General features: G+C 36.8%; 1 protein-coding gene across 1 annotated transcript in view; it reads right to left on the bottom strand.

Moving 5' to 3' along the window:
- The window catches only part of RSPH9 (radial spoke head component 9), a 29,464-nt gene extending 27,101 nt beyond the window's left edge, over positions 1–2,363 (bottom strand). Inside the window, exons 1-2 of the mRNA XM_070740834.1 lie at positions 2,064–2,363; positions 48–207 (exon numbers count right to left, since the gene is read on the bottom strand). Coding sequence (XP_070596935.1) covers positions 48–207; positions 2,064–2,290 — 387 coding nt within the window. The 5' untranslated portion in view covers positions 2,291–2,363. The remainder of the gene's footprint in view (positions 1–47; positions 208–2,063) is intronic.
- Between the last annotated feature and the right edge of the window lie 15,824 nt (positions 2,364–18,187).

Genomic DNA, 18,187 nt, shown 5'->3' with positions numbered 1-18,187 from the left:
TCATAAACAATTATGTACAAAGGTCAAACCATCACTCATTGACTTACTCCAATTTCTTCTTCATATGGTCTTTCACCTTCTTCTTTTTTCTCAGGGTATTCATACTCATAAGATGGATCCCCTTGGAAACGTCCCTTTAATCCTGCAGTCATTGCAATCATGTCCTCTGAGGGGGGTGGCAGAAGACTCCAATCTACACCATTCAAACTATCCACCCCACCAGAAAAAATCAAATAGGTTTAGAGTTACTATAAACAAGCTTTAAGGGAAAAAAATCAGTATCTTTTCTTTATAGACATTTATGGGTTTCATCAAAAATCCCTTTAAAATGTCAAAGGAACAGCTGACAAGCAGAGTTGCAATGGGAAATAGGACATCAAAAAAGACTTGGAATAGCATGAAAGGTTCCCAGATTGAATTTTAAACCAAGCAGTCCCAATTTCAACTGCAATGGTGGCATGAACCAAGTAGGTACATATTCTTGCACCCCACTCTTCATCATTTGCCAAAAGGTGTATATTAGGATAATATTATATTAGACCTTATGGTAGTTGTAGGAATTACAAATTCTTATTATAAATTATGTGCTCTGAATAACTTAAAATTCCTGGATATTCATTTTATTAACATGATTTATGGATGTCTCAATTTTATTCAATAATCACATAAAATCATTAAGATCTGAACCCTAACACTGAAAAGAACATTAAAGCTTTGTATTTTATAATAAACACTCCTCGAATATTTATTTCTATATCTCTACCAATTAAATGAAGCTTTTATTTGCTTTTATTTATATAACACATTAACAAAAGCAATCTTATTTTACTAAAACCAACATTGCTAATTATTTTTGTTCTCTTGTTATAATCCACAAAGGTTCTTCCACAGGAATATTTATTTATTTAATTATTTATTTAATTAATTAATTAATTAATTAATTAATTTGTATGCCGCCCCCCTCCGTAGACTCGGACGGCTATAGTATTGTTTAAATATGGAGAAATTAGGGAAAACCAGTAATTTCCTGTTAATTTGTTTAGTTCAATAGCTTTTCTTCTGTTCCAAAATTGTATATTATTCACATTTTGACAGCAGCTTGGATTGTATATGCACAACAATGGAAAACAAAGAAATATTGAATGAGGGAATGGTCATCAAAAAAAATATGGATTGTGCAGAAATGGATATGCTAACAAGAAAATTGGAAGGAAGAGAGGAACCTGATTATTATAAAATATGGAATAAGTTTTATAAATGTTTAAAAGAAAGAAATGATAAATGGAATCAAATTACATGGGGATAATGTTTAATGGTTTAATAAAGGTTCTTGAAGAAATTCTATTTATATACTGCTCAAAAAAATAAAGGGAACACTTAAACAACACAATATAACTCCAAGTAAATTAAACTGTCCACTTAGGAATCAATACTGATTGACAATCAATTTCACATGTTGTCAGCACATTCAATTTTGTATAGAGCAAAGTATTCAATGAGAATGTTTCATTCATTCAGATCTAGGATGTGTTCTTTGAGTGTTCCCTTTATTTTTTTTGAGCAGTGCAGTATAAATAAGGACTTTGCAATTGTAATATTAACAAAGTAATATGTAATGTACATATATCTGATGTCACTTTTTGACAGAAGAGGGGCTAATATGGTTGCCCCAAGTGTTTGTGGTATGTTTGTTTTGTTTTGTATGTACCTATTTAAAAACAATAAATAAATAAACAGCCCAACCAAAGAATCCCTAAGACCACTCACTCGTTCCCACCATACAGACAGGTAAGACACCAGAATATAAACTCCTTCGCTCCTTACTGGCACTGATAATGTTACCAGGTTAGAGTAAGGGAACTTCTGCAAGGAAACCAAGTACTGTATGCTCAGAGAGACACCCCCTCCATTGGGGTCGTAAGTCGAGGACTACCTGTGCAGCGTACAAGCACGGAGAGTCTACGCCCAACCCACTAGATCTCCACCAGATCCCCTGCTGTGGGATTGCACTCGAGGTGGATAGGCATAGATGGGAGGGGGGTCTCCCAGCCGCGGGCGCCCACCTGTAGAGGCGGCTTCTGAGTCCAGCCCTGTCTGGTCCCAAGCCCTCGGCGACATAGTAGGCTCCTCGGATGCCTTGGATGCGGCCCCACAGGCGGACCTGCTCGAAGCGGTAATCCCTGCGCACCAGCAGCAGGGAGTTCCTCAAGGCGGCTCGCTTTTCCGGGCTCAAGCAGATCCCGCTGCTGGCCACCAAGTCCAGCGCGTAAGGCAGCGTCTCAGCATCCATAGCTGCCGGCCGGGCCTCCGACTTACCGACAAGCCTGGCGAGGAGCGTCTCGTTGCCCAGCAACGGTCTCCCGGACGCCGCGTGTCTCCCGATTATCGCGAGATCTGAGCCCTTCCAAAAATGCTTGCCTGCCTTCAGATGATTTTAATTGGTTGTGTTCGAGCTCCCCCCCCCCCTGCCCTACCGCGGAGTCTTTGAATTCCCCGCAAAAATGAGGCTTCGTGTGTTTGTTTGCAGTTTGTTTGTTGTTTATTTGTTTGTTTGTTTGTTTGTTTATTTATTTATTTAATATATACATATAAAACGTGTATAGGATAGTAGTAGTTTGCATAAACATAACAAGTAAAAGGTAACGATATTTATTTGGTTGGTTGGTTGGTTGGTTTTGTTTTGTTTTGTTTATAAATAAATAAATAAACAAACATGTTACCAATAGCACTTTTTAACAGAGCCAGCATATTGCCCCCACAATCCAGGTCCTCAAATAAAATAAATTAAATTAAAAAATAAAACTATAAATAAAATAAATAAAAAGTAACGAGTTGGATGCAACTTTTTGGTTCCTTCCCTTCCAGAAAGGGAAACTTGGGTGGCTTGGGGTTCTTAATTCATTTTACCTTATAGCAGTTTTTAAAGTGATGAAAATCATGTTTGCCTGACTTGAGTTGTTTTGGGAAAGCATAAAAATGGAATAGAATTGAATTTTATTGGCCAAATGTGATTGGACACACAAGGAATTTGTCTTGGTGTACATGCTCTCAGTGTCCATAAAAGAAAAGATAAGTTCGTCAAGAATCATAAGGTAAAACACTTCATGATAGTCCCAGTATAAATAAGCAATCAAAACATATTGGGAATCAGTCAATATAAATTGTAAGGATACAAACAACAAAGTTACAATCATACAGTCATTTGTAGAAGGAGATGGGTGATGGGAATGATGAGAAGATTAATAGTAGTAATCTTTCCAATGGAGTAGATAGAGTGTCATGCACAATTTGAAATCTGCTTCCTGAATAACCCATATGAAGAAACACTCAACACAGAGAAAATGTACACACACAACCAGATTTTATTGGCCAAAGGAGAGGCCATCCCCAGAAGAATCTCCTTACTATTTCCTCCTAAAAATAGAAATGTAACCTAAATAAGAATCTTTTTCTATATTACATAACTTTGAATCTCCAAAGTTGGGAAAAGAATTTGAACAAACGTTTCTCACATAGGTTCCTTTGTACTAGACAATTATGCTACCGGTTTAATTCCCACAGTGCTCTCCAGAAATGCTTGTAAGATGATATACTGTAGAAAAAGTGTTTGTATCTTGTATCTTTATTATATTACAAATAATTCTAGGCAGTGAACGTAAATCATTAAAAAGGTTAACAAAACCTAGCTAAAAGGCAACAGTTGGAGGACCTTGCCTACAATGTTATAAATCCAAGTAGGTAGTGGGATTGTGATATTGGAATAAGCTTGCCAGATGATGACTACAGCATAATTACTAGGTAGGAAGAGTTGTATGAACTACATAATTCTCCCATTTAAACTGCAGTTGCAGTTATAAAAAAATATTTTTCCAAGCATAATATTGGAGCCATATGGATTCCCATACATTATATCTTATCTGCCAAAAATGAAAGTTAAACTTATTCAAATATTATTGTATGGCCATTTATGTTGCATGAATGTTTGTGAAACATTAAAAAAAAGAAACATAGAAGATTGGCAGCAGAAAATGACCTCATGGTCATCTAGTCTGCCCTTATACTATTTCCTGTATTTTATCTTAGGATGGATATATGTTTATCCAGGCATGTTTAAATTCAGTTACTGTGGATTTACCAACCATGTCTGCTGGAAGTTTGTTCCAAACATCTACTACTCTTTCAGTAAAATAATATTTTCTCACATTGCTTCTGATCTTTCCCCCAACTAACCTCAGATTGTGCACCTTTATTATTGTGTTCACTTTCCTATTAAAAACACTTCCCTCCTGAACCTTATTTAACCCTTTAACATATTTAAATATTTCAATCATGTCCCTCCCCCCTTCCCTTCTGTCTCCTCCACACTATACAGAGCGAAGGTTTCTAAATGTAATAATATATGTGACAAATTTCTCTATTGTTACCATACTTTGTATCAAGGCAGTTTGACACAATATGAATTTGGCAGACTTAGTAGTTGAGTGCCTTTCAGGAACTCAGACAAGAAACACAGAATAAGGACACAAACAATATTTGATTTCATTTACTAGATTTTTGCCTTTAATCTCAATAATAATTATAAGTTAGAGGTAAATTTGGGAAGTACTGTGACATCTGTACACAAGGCTGTTGGAAACCCATGTAGCTGAAGCCTTATACTTTGTCTTTTCATTACTTAGAAGTAAAGGAAATGTTGCAATGATGTTTTGCATTTGAAAGGAGGAGGAAGAAGTATTATGTATATTCACCATCTTAAGTTACTTATAAAGTAATAAGTGTGGAATGAAAAAATTAAATGTTATATTCATGGAAATGAATATAAAACATAAAAAATACTAATAGGGTGTATTTGGGAAGCTTAAATATTTGACTAAGAAGGCTTCACAGAATACTTGTTGCTTCACAATAACCAATACTTACATAAGCTGCCCATGATTTAGAAAGTATTAAATATAGGACAGGCATACTTCAAAGTGATTTGGAAGATGTTATTTACAGGAAAGTCTGTAATTGCAATACTTCTCTGCTATTAATCAAAACAATGGGATGAGTGTGAGTCCTTAGAAAATGAGGTGCTGAACGGTACATTGACTGTTTGAAAAGCAGCTGATTTTGCCACAAAAGCTGTTTCTTTGGCAGCACACTCCCCAGATTCAAATGGGAGCAACTAGGAATGACCCAAGATGACCTTTGGATGATCATGGACATACCTGAGAAGAAGAATCTTAACAGCTACTCAAATCAGCTTTAAAAACGCAATACAGCTGAATCCAAGATTAACAGGATGTTTTGCTCACTTTGGTTGATATATCTAAGTGGAAGGTTGCCATTCAAAAAGTTACCTAGATCAGTTAGCCCAGTGTTTCCCAAGCTTGGCAACTTGAAGATATCTGGACTTCAACTCCCAGAATTCCCCAGCCAGCATTTGCTGGCTGGGGAATTCTGGGAGTTGAAGTCCAAATATCTTCAAGTTGCCAAGCTTGGAAAACACTGAGTTAGCCTACTATATGGTCTGTTAAGCAAACAAATCCTTCTTATTCTGTGTTAGGACATATCCTTATTGTGTGTTGACACATATGCTTCTTTTACCCAATCTGAGATGTTTAATGTTTCATAGAAACGCACTTGTTGACAATGGATAGACATGAAATCCAAACAAAAGTTTTACTATCACAGTTTGAGGGAATAGGGGTAAGCATTAGTTGCATTAGTTGAATGTTGATATACATAGAGAGGCAAATTTATTAGCAAATTACAACATAAATATATTCATAGGGTTTCCTCTAAGGTGTTGTTTTATGCTGATTTTTTTCTCTTGTGACAAATACTTTCATAAAATATTTTGCCCTGAAAACCTGGTATTATTCTGCATATCATTCCAGTTTTTTAAGATGCCTTTCTATGAATGGCACTGATATATTCATGTTAGTGGCTATAACCATCTACCTCATACCCTTAAAATTCTATGGTGCTTCGCCAAGCCTGCACATAATTTCTGGATCAAAGAAATCCCTATAGGAGTCAAACATCTAGGGAAAATTTAGACATGCAACCACCAGGTAATTAGAACAGCTGAAAATTAACCTCTTGGTAGGTTCACATTTCTTTCAATTCTTTACCTTTTTTAAAATTCTTGTTCATAAAAGAAGTAAAAGAAGGCAGGGGGAAAAGACAATATAACAAGAAGGAATAACAAATAGGGTAGTAAGAGAAACTAGAGCTACAAGATAAAAATACAAATAGAAATGGGAGAAGAAATGAAATTGATCAGCATTAGTATTAATAGATACAATGCACCAAAAAAGAGACACAAAATTTTTATAAAACTCAAAAAACTTGATTACATATATAATATTTTTATAAGACGTCCACACCAAAAAATAGCATAGCAAACTATTGGAAAATTTAAAACATAGGAATATACAAATGCACCAAATTCAAATTACCGGTAATACACAAAAATAAATGCACCAAATTCAAATTAATACACAAAAATAAAAAAACAAAATTACAATACGAAGAATTTCACATAAATGGAGATTTTAATATAATAAAAGATATTAAAAAGGACAATAAAACTCATTAAAATCATTTTCTAAACCTGGATTAAAATATAATTTACAAAAAGTGTAAATACTAATTTATTCAACGAACGTATATATGAATGTATATAGAAATGGAAAATGTTATAGGTATTAAAGAAATCCATTTAAAAAGATATGTGACATATACAAAAAATTGAGCAGAAAGTAGATATACATAGTATATAAATTACAAGTATATAAAGTATATAAATTACAAATATATCTGAAAATATTTATGTTATAGATATACAAAATTTTGTGAACTGATCTTGAGCTATAATCAAAATGGGACCTAGGATTCCTACCATTGTATGTTTGTATGTAATGTAATTTTTTTTTCTGTACATAAAATTAATAATTTTAAAATGTTGTCTATTCCACCATTTACAGTAGCCAACACTTATTTGAAACAGAAAAAAAGTCTCAATTTGCATTCCCACTCTAGTTTAAGCACTTTGTTTGTTCTTGCTATGAAGTAGAGATAAAAGTAAAAAGTAGGCTTAACTGAAAATAACCATTTTACCAATAATTCTTGAAACTTCTGAGTTTAATCAGAAATCTGAATTTTGCATTATCACTACATATATCCTAAGCCACCACTACCATCAAATTATTTTCTAGTTTACAAATACCCCCAAACATGATACAAATTAGGGGGTTGGAGGCATATTCATTTAATTCAGATTACAGGACTAATCCTGTCAATTAGTTTAGAATGCAGAACACACAAGAGCTTTAAGGTCTGAAAAAGATTTTTAACAGCTAATGGATTTATATCCTTGTTAAGCTACAGCAGAACACAGAGTTTGTGTCTCTTGGGAAATACATTATAGATGAAGTAATAGGCTCCCCTGTTGTGTTTTATATTGTGTTGAGAAATAATTTTTGCTAATATTCTTTTTTAATGACTGCTCTCTACAGGATTTTGTTTTGCTCTTGGCCCAGAGGCTGCTGTTAATCAAAGAAGGATCACCCATCTGTTTTGATTTTAAAAGAGTACCAGTGAAGTATCTGCTTTTAAGTCACCCGGTTCGAAACTGAAGTGCTTTAACTTATTTTTTAACGTAGCATGTCATGCAAATATAAAACCCATGTGATTCTGCAGTGGAATTAGTGGGGCAGAATGTGTCCATCTAATTAAGTAATTAAGATAGTAATTCCTTTTGAACAGTTTTCTATTGAACAATTGGGTTCACCTAACCTGAAATCATGTGGTAGAACATACCCCTATAAATATAATTATAAAACCACAGTATACCTACTCCAGTATTGCATAGGAAGTGCACTGATGACAACCAACTTTATTTTAAGAAGGTGGCGGGTGTTAGGTACTTACCAGCATAATACAAGTGATTCATTTACCTTTCAAAACAGTCCAGGAGAAATTTTACAGCCATTTCTGATTGACCTTGGTGTTCTGCAACTTGTATTTGCAAACATCAGAATAACTGTTTCCCCATGTGGAAGCAATTAATGGCTCCTTTTACTCTTCTGCCAAAAGCAGTTATACCAGTTTAACATCTGGTATTTTGTTGGAAAAGGATGGTTTATCTTTGAAGTAAGAAACCCTTTTTGCTCAGCTAAAGGTGGGTGAACCTTGCTTGCTTCATTTTTCAGATCTTTAACCAATTGGTGAAATGTTATATTAAAACCACATAATTCTAAATGTCTAAGATCCTGCCTGCAAGAAAATCTGGAAATGGAGCAAGAGTTACAACAAAGGTCTAGGACAGGGTTGGGCAATTAATTTTGTCATAGGGCCGCATGAGAAATTAGGATGGTTTTAGAGGGACAGACTAATATAATTAACTCAGTTCTACCCAATACTTCAGCTTCAACCGCAACAACACAAGAGCACACAACAAATTCAAACTTAATATACAGTAATTCATTCCAAGCTTGACTGTAAAAATATGACTTTAGCAATCGAGTTGTCGAAGCGTGGAACTCATTACCAGACTCAGTAGTGTCAACCCCTAGCCCCCAACATTTCTCCCTTAGACTATCCACGATTGACCTCTCCAGGTTCCTAAGAGGTCAGTAAGGGGCGTACATAAGTGCCCTAGCCTGCCTTTCGTCCCCTGTCCAATTGTCTCTCCTTATCTCATATCTCATATATCTTTTCTTCCTTTCATATATCTTCTCCTCTACTTTTATATCTTTTTTTTATATTTAATACTTCATGTCTATCCTCTTCAATGTGTATTGTGTATTGGACAAAATAAATAAATATAAATAAATAAATAAATACTGTATATTATTGGGTAGAACTGAGTTAATTATATTATAATTATAAATTATAAATTATAATTATATATTATATATATATATGACGGTAAGGGGTAACAATTGGGGTCGTTGATGTAGCTGAGGTATGCTGATTAGTTAATGGTTGTAGATTAGGCGTGATGTCCTGAGTAGTTGGAACTTGCAGGCTACTTGATTGCTTTACAATGTGTGTCCTGAGTCTGGTTTCTGTGGCTGGGATATGTTTGAGGGCTGGTTTCCAGATGTCTGATAAGCGAGAGGTATCATCCCGCTTGTTCATATTTTGGGGATGTTTTTCTACGACATCAACGACCCCAATTGTTACCCCTCTGACTCACCAGGAAGTTTCTACACAGCAGGCAATTGCTGAGCCATCAAACCACACCCAGCCACCAGTATTTATAGAAGGAAGGCAGCTTAGGTCTCGCAGTGTTCGCCTGAGAACAAGGACAGAAACACCAGCCTGAAGATGATGAGTGGGACCTCATTGAAACGTCGCCAGAAATTTCCAAATCCTACACGGGAAGAAACCCGAATATACCAAGACCGTCATACCTGTACCCGTTAAAATCTACGAAAACATATATATATATATATATATATATATATATATATATATATATATATATAATATCTTGAACACCCGGTTCTTATCTAGAAAAGTTATATATTATATTATATTATATTATATTATATATATTATATTATATATTATAATTATATTTTTAAATTTTTAAATATTTTAATTAATTGGATTATGTATTGGATTGTTTTTCACTTGTTGTGAGCCGCCCCGAGTCTTTGGAGAGGGGCGGCATACAAATCCAAATAATAAATAAATAATAAATAAATATATTATAATTATAAATTAATTGCCCACCCCTGGTATATAGTATACATATGCTGGTGATAGATGCTAAATGAAAAAAGCTGAAATCATTTGGTCATTATCACTTCCCTATAATTCCAAATTATGAAACATTATGATCCTGGAAAGTTCCTTTATCCAATTTTAAGTTAATAATTCATTCAATTCATATAATGCTACCTGATTATTTCATTTTTTTTAAAAAAATCCTAAATTTGTCTAATTTCTTTCTACTGCTATTTTTAACTATCAAGGAACTTGTTTGCTTTCCATAAAAGGGGAGAGATTCATATTTAATAGTTTTATATTTCCAGAGTAATACCATTTCTCCTGCCTTCCCTCCCTCCTTCCCTTCTCTCCTTCCTTCCTTCCTTCCTTCCCTTCCTCCTTCCTTCCCTCCATTCTCAGTCTTCCAATTTTCTCCCTGCTCCCCAACCTGATTTCCCCCCACTGGGGGTGGGAGAGGCTCCGCCGCGAATTCCCAAAGAAGGCTAAGTCAACTTATGGGAAAGGTGGTAAGGGCGAGGTGAGAGCTCCAGTGTAGGCAGCGCCGTCAGCCGAGCAACAGGCACAACACAACTGCCACTTTTTCACTTTTTGCTTCTGCGCACAGGTGGCGAGGCTGTCCGACTCCACCGCGTGGCTTTTGGAAACACCGCATGGCTTTTGGTTTTTGCCTGTGCTCGCATGCATGCACGCACCGGTTGGACCGACTTCCGCAGGCCGGTCATAGACAGCGGGTGGGCCACATCCAGCTCCCGGGCCGCATCTTGTCCAAGCCTGGTCTAGGACATTGCTAAAAGCAGATTGCTGGGATAAAAGCTAAGTCTACAGAAGTAAAATGCAGTATTCTAACCTGGCAGCTTTAAAATGTTTGGAGACAGCAATATCTAATCAATATGACTATATATACCATAACTAGAAAATATGGATATGGATTCAAAATATGGATTTTGTAATATTTTTGGAGATGTCACTTTAGGCAAAGAAATCAAGCATCTGAAGCAATTCCTTGGCTCTATTATTTTATGTGCAGGAATGCAGACCACTTAAAGAGCTACTAATGGGAAATTCCCTATTCCATTTGGCTTAATGTGGCAATTTTTATATCAGTTGCATGTGTGAGGGGCTTGTGAGGTAACCAGGTTTTCTGTCCTCCAATGGCATTCAAGTATTCTCAGTGTGATCCTTGAGTCCTCAATATTTTTTGCTTTTTGTTGAAATTAGGAAAAATCAGATATGTGGGGAGCCAAAAGTTAATGTGGGCAGTCTCATAATGGCAGAGGTTTAGGAATCTACACAACTGTCAAGATACTATAGAAAAAAATGGTATTATGGGCTTTTGCTCTTTGGTTGTCAAGATAAGCAAAGTTTTAAAAGGAATAGAGTAGAAAGTGTCAAAATTCCATTTCCTCCAAAGTAATAATACTTTGAAGTCTACGAGTCCACGGAGAGGGGCGGCATACAAATTTAATTTAATAATAATAATAATAATAATAATAATAATAATAATAATAATGGCAGAAAAAGCATTGCATGGCCAGTTCTTGGAGAAGATTGAAGGCACAGTGGATAAAGAAAAGACCTGGTCATGGCTTACAAGTGGAACACTCAAAAAGGAGACAGAAGGACTAATACTGGTGGCACAAGAACAGGCCATTAAAACAAATGCTGTTAAAGCCAGAATTGAAAAATCAACAGACAATCCAAAGTGCAGACTCTGTAAAGAAACAGATGAAACAGTCGATCACATACTCAGCTGCTGCAAAAAGATTGCACAGACTGACTACAAGCATAGACATGATGCTGTGGCACAGATGATCCACTGGAACTTGTGCCGGAACTACCATTTACCAGTGGCAAGAACTGGTGGGATCATAAGCCCGAAAAAGTGGTCGAAAATGAGCAAGCAAAACTACTGTGGGACTTCCGACTTCAGGCTGACTGAATTCTGAAGCATAACACACCAGACATCCTGATTGTGGAGAAAAAGAAAGTATGGGTCATCGACATCGCAATCCCAGGAGACAGCAGAATTGAGGAGAAGCAGCTAGAGAAATTAGTGAAATACGAAGATCTAAAAATTGAACTGCAACGACTCTGGCATAAGCCAGTGAAAGTGGTCCCAGTGGTACTTGGCACGCTGGGCGCAGTGCCAAAGGATCTCAGCGGACATTTGAAAACCATCAGAATGAACAAAATCTCCATCTGTCAATTGCAAAAGGCCGCTTTACAGGGATCGGCAAACATAATTCGCTGCTACATCACACGGTCCTAGGTGCTTGGGAAGCGCCCGAATGGTAATGAAATATGAAATCCAGCATAGTGATCTCGTTTGTTGTGTTGTACTGACATAATAATAATAATAATAATAATAATAATAATAATAATAATGATGATGATGATGATGATGATGATGTTAATGTAGCACAAGAAGAATGAGGCCTTTCTTCTGACAATGACAAAGCTCGATAAAACTATTAGAAATTGAATGGGTGAAATTTATGTGAATAAGTTCATAAACCTATCTATTAAGTCAGTGTTTCCCAACCTTGGCAACTTGAAGAGATCTGGACTTCAACTCCCAGATTCCCCAGCCAGCTGGCTGGGGAATTCTGGGAGTTGAAGTCCAGATCTCTTCAAGATGCCAAGGTTGGGAAACACTGTATTAAGCAATGTCATCTTGTGAGACTCAGAAACAGTAGCTCCGGCTGTCTGAGTCCCTCAGAGCTCCATACCACTCCCACCTTATTTTTTTCACAAATCATTAAAAATCTGGTGATTCTGATTGTGTTATGCTAGTTTTAGGCATTGGTTTGGGGTATTTTTTAAATATTTTTATGTTCTGGGGTCAGTCTTCTGCTTGATTGTATTCTTTTCCTTTAGTTTGTTGCTTCTTTTTCATAGTCTTTTAATTAATTTTATTTTTCTGTAAGCTGCCCAGAGTTATTTTAAAGGTGAGTGATCTCAAAATCATAAAATTCAATGTAATTTAACCAAGAGAAGCCACCTTCCCTCAAGAATAATGACATTTCCCCCATGGGATTTTAATACTGCCCCCAGGTTTATATTATTTATTTAACCAATTTATGTGGCCATCCAAGTTGTTATATAGCACTAGGATGTGGCCAACTCACAATTAAACATTCCAACTGTTGCAGACATGGGCATCCAACACCCTGGCCCAATGCCCAGAAGGAAAGGCAGGTCTTTGAGGTTTTATAATTGACCCATAGAGTCAAGAATATCCAAATATCAGAGGTATGCTGCTTCAAAAAAGAATGTGCCATGACAGACAGGGCATACAAATCTAATAAATAAAATAAATAAAAATGACACTATTTTATAGAAGGGATCCAGAGCATGGCCATCCTCTCAGATCTCATAGGATGGACAAAGAAAGTAAGCCTGCTTTCTGTATAAGGACTTTATAGGTGGCAACCAGGACATGAATTGCACTTGGAAGCCTCCTAGAAACCAGTGATGCAATTCTCCATGCTGCTGCAGTTTGGATTAGTTGCAGCTTCTGAATAATCTTCAGCTATGATTCTCTTAATAAACTACTCTGGAAGCTCTGTGTTATTGCAAAAGAATGAGAAGAGACTCTGTGCAACTCATAGTTTAATTGGGAATGGGGTTTTTTTGTCCTCTCTGAATGTAGTTGTTTACCAAGGATGTTACCTAGTTGGGTAATAAAATATCTGCAAACAAACAACCTAACTCAGAAAGCACCAAGGGGCTAACAATCTTGAACTCTTCCCAGTAACTAAGCCAGAACCTCCACAGCTGGAGTCCAACTCAGATTGGATCCAAGCAAGTTTATCCAACAGATATCTCAAATAATAGTAATAACAGGTTACAGATGTTCTTCTGAACCCTCTCTACCCTGGAGGCACCAGATCATCTGAAGCAGGACCACCAGCCAGCTATCTGCAGATATGACAACGGGTGGGGGGGAGATAATTGCATTTTTCTGCCCAGAGTAATCCTTAGTAAAGGCTTTTACCCATGCTCAAGTTTGTTTCTCTCTCCCTCCCTCCCTCCCTCCCTCTCTCTCTCTCTCTCTCTCTTATCAGCACTGCAGATGCCACTTCTGCTGCTTCATCTCCCATAGTTCTTTTGACAACTAGAGGCCTTCCAGCATCCACAGGTTGCCTCTTCACAGGCACAATCCAGTTCCATCCAAGCAGTGATGGGCTCCTACGGGTACGGTCAGGAACGCAGTACCGGCAGCAAAACTTGGAGCTCCACCCCAGAGCACCCAATTTGCACTGAAAGATGTTGAAACAAAATGCATAAGCCACAGCCACAGTGTGGTAGTAAAAATTTTGGTAGTCCATCATTGCATCCAAGGCTCCTGCTAGCCCCTCTTTCCAGTTTAATTTTAGATGCTATGTATTTCTATACTACTTTCATTATAGGGATGGATTTTTACTTCAGCCAAGGTTTAATCAAATAGCCTTTTAAAAGCCAGTTTTGAAACATGTCAGATTTTTCTCCTTGGTGAGAAGGCATCCTTTGCCTGGCCCTCTGGTTTTTTGGTTTTTGTTTGTTTATTTCTTTACAGATCAACTGAGCAGGTGGCATTTTTGCCTCTTACCTTCATGATGACTAGTCTTGTTTTTCTGAAATTGCTGAGAGGATAAAGCCAAGGATGAGGAGTAGGGAATGAGATGCTAACTGCCAAATGTTACACATGTATTCGGAAACTTCAGATCGTGCAGAATGCAGCTGCGAGAGCAGTCATGGGCCTACCCAGGTATGCCCATGTTTCACCATCACTCCGCAGTCTGCATTGGCTGCCGATCAGTTTCCGGTCACAATTCAAAGTGTTGGTTATGACCTTTAAAGCCCTTCATGGCACTGGACCAGAATATCTCCGAGACCGCCTTCTGTCGCACGAATCCCAGCGACCGATTAGGTCCCACAGAGTGGGCCTCCTCCGGGTCCTGTCAACTAAACAATGTCGGTTGGCGGGCCCCAGGGGGAGAGCCTTCTCTGTGGTGGCACCGACTCTCTGGAACCAACTCCCCCCAGAGATCAGAACTGCCCCTACTCTTCCTGCCTTCCGTAAACTCCTCAAAACCCACCTTTGCCGTCAGGCATGGGGAAACTAAACATCTTCCCCTGGGCACGTTGAATTTATATATGGTATGCTTGTGTGTGTGTATGTTAGTATAGGGGTTTTTCTTAAATTTATAATATTTTAATTAAATTGGATTATGTATTGGATTGTCTTTTCACTTGTTGTGAGCCGCCCCGAGTTTTCGGAGAGGGGCGGCATACAAATCCAAATAATAAATAAATAAATAAATAAATAAATAAATAATAAAATATGTGTGTGTGTCACATGTTTTTGCTGAATTTGAAAATTAAGGGAGACTAGGATAGATGTATTTCGGCCTTGTTCTGGCCTCATCAGCTAGCCATACCCTCACTGGGATTTGAACTGGCAGCCTTTGCCTTGAACTTGCAACCTTTGCCCATATATATTTGTTAGGAACATAGAACATAGAAGACTGACGGCAGAAAAAGACCTCCTGGTCCATCTAGTCTGCCCTTATACTATTTCCTGTATTTTATCTTAGGATGGATCTATGTTTATCCCAGGCATGTTTAAATTCAGTTACTGTGGATTTACCAACCACGTCTGCTGGAAGTTTGTTCCAAGCATCTACTACTCTTTCAGTAAAATAATATTTTCTCATGTTGCTTCTGATCTTTTCCCCAACTGACCTCAGGTTGTGCCCCCTTGTTCTTGGGTTCACTTTCCTATTAAAAACACTTCCCTCCTGAACCTTATTTAACCTTTTAACATATTTAAATGTTTCAATCATGTCCCCCCTTTTCCTTCTGTCCTCCAGACTACTATTAATTTTCTCATCATTCCCATCACCCATCTTCCCCCACAAGTGACTGTATGACTGTAACTTTATTGCTTACGTAACCTTACAATTTATATTGACTGGTTCCTAATATGATTTGATTGCTTATTTGTATCTGGACTATCATTAAGTGTTGTGCCTTATTGATTCTTGACAAACCTATCTTTTCTTTCCTGAGAGCATGGGCAGCAAGACAAATTCCTTGTTTTCGTAGATGTTCATGAATATAGGTATGTAGGTTTTGGTGTATTCGGCTCTTTTCCTGAGTAGGATCGAGAGTATCTTGGCAAAGTTTCGGTGAGGTCACACTCGTCATCTTCAGGCTGGTGCTTTCAGGTTTGTGCTGGTGCGACACTTTGTTCATACATACCAGCATATATATTTGATAGAAAAAAACTTATATATATGTATATATATATACTGCTCAAAAAAATAAAGGGAACACTCAAATAACACATCCTAGATCTGAATGAATGAAATATTCTCATTGAATACTTTGTTAAAACCGGATGCCAAATGTTGTGCCCTCCTTTAGTTGGAGGACTTGAAGGTCATATTTCCAGATTTTTCAACATAACTGCAGCAAGGGCAATCAAGTTATCATTTAAAATTATTAAGGAGCTAGATAGTAAAATAGTAAATGGGGTAGAAATACCTTAATCTTCTGACAATTCCACTTTTACAAAATATGTCTAAAAGATTTGGATAGCAAAATTTTCTTCCTATAGCATACCTTCCTGGAAGACCACATTTAGTCTATTTCAGACAGGATAAGATTTCTGGTCATACCATTACAATGGTATCATACTAAATCCATTAAGCCAGCGGTCCCCAAAATATGGCCCGCGGGCCGCATGCGGCCCACTGAGGCCATTTATCCAGCCCACGGGTGAGTGACATAACACAGTGTTCCATCTAATTTTCTATGAATAAAATGTGGTATTTTGTTAGTAACTAATATCAATCATCAAAAAACTTGCAAAAGTTTTTTTTTCTAATTTTGTCATCCAGTTACATTCATTTTCTTTTAATTAAATTCCCTCCTTAATGTTCCTTCAAAAAGTACACCAATTATATTTCTAACTTATTAACCATTATGCCAAAGTGCTTCCTTCTTTCTTTATACATTTTTCTATAAGCCAAGAAAACCTACAATCAGATGTTAACAAAAGAAAATTAAAAACAAAACATAAACATATATGAATTTCAGACTTCTTCCCTCCCTCTAAATAGTACATTCCCATTTTGTTTTTTACTTTAAAATAAACTATGTGCAGTGTGCATAGGGATTTGTTCAGAGTTTTTTTATAGTCCGGCCCTCCAACAGTCTAAGGGACAGTGAACTGGCCCCCTGTGTAAAATGTTTGGGGACCCCTGCGTTAAGCTGATAGCTTGAGCCAGTAGCAGCCCTCCTGGAAGACTAGCTGGCTCTGTCTCCTTTTCAATCCTTTTTAAACACCCCCTTGCCTTTTTAAACATCCCTTTGTCCTTATTTGAATGTCAGGCAGGACCCTCCTTTTAGGGGAAGGTGGCATCGAGGAGGTTCCAGCTTGTAATTTAAGCTTTTTTCTTTGGAACCTTTCAAGGATTTCGTTGATAATAAGGTGGAAACGACATTTCTTTTATTTTCCATTGTTCCAAGCAGTGATTTACTGATGTAATTTTCTTTGGGATGTGTGGAGAAAGTGGAGGGGGTTTGCTCTTTTTAAGTCTGAGGAATTAATCTCTTTTCTTTCTTATTAACTGTTTATTCTTCCTAGCTTCTTATTTCTTCAGGTCATTGACCTTTTAAAACACATCTGGATAGCCAGAAGGAGCCATTTCTAATTCCCTGTGTACTGAGAACAGATGTGCAAAGTACTAGAGAGACAATTTATATGGACTGAATGTTTCATTGGGATCATGAAAATGTGGTGAAGTTAAAGGGTTTAAAAAGGACAATTGAGACAACAGCTTTCTGGAAATTCAGAACAGGGCAATATGCATTTGGAAATAATTTGCCTAGGGGGAAAAAACCTTAGTAAATACTGCCCCCTTGCTCCCAAAGTTGAACTGGATCCTACTCATGTTCATTTCTTATAATAAATGCCATTTACAAATCTCATTTGCTTCCACTAATTTTTAAAGATTTAGAAAATCAGCTAATTGTACTAACAGGAAAGTGTTTGTTTTAATCCAGAAGGAAATGAGACCAACTGGTGTTCTATTTATCAGTTACTAAATTGCCATACAAACATAATTTGACAGATATATGCAATTAATTATTGGAAGAATTATTATAATATATAATAATAATTATTATTATTATTATTATATAATTATTAGAGCTATTTTATAACTATACCCTGACATAGCCTGGCCTTGTCTTTCATACGTGGGAAAGATCTATTTTGCATACTCCAAAGCATAAAACAGCATTTAGTAAAGGATAAATTATTCCACACACAACACACAAGCATACATTGTGTAGGGCGGCCTAGGTACATTCCATAGTTCTTGTTTCATTTTGCACGAAGTATAGAATGGCCTTAAAGTTCTTCCAAAAGAACATAAAATTAGTTTCAGATGCCTACTGTTAAGTT

This window comes from Erythrolamprus reginae, chromosome 1, assembly GCF_031021105.1.
Source record: "Erythrolamprus reginae isolate rEryReg1 chromosome 1, rEryReg1.hap1, whole genome shotgun sequence".
In the NCBI taxonomy this organism is placed as follows: domain Eukaryota; kingdom Metazoa; phylum Chordata; class Lepidosauria; order Squamata; family Dipsadidae; genus Erythrolamprus; species Erythrolamprus reginae.
Note: the sequence above shows the minus strand (reverse complement) of the source record. Positions and strands in the feature narration are given on the sequence as shown.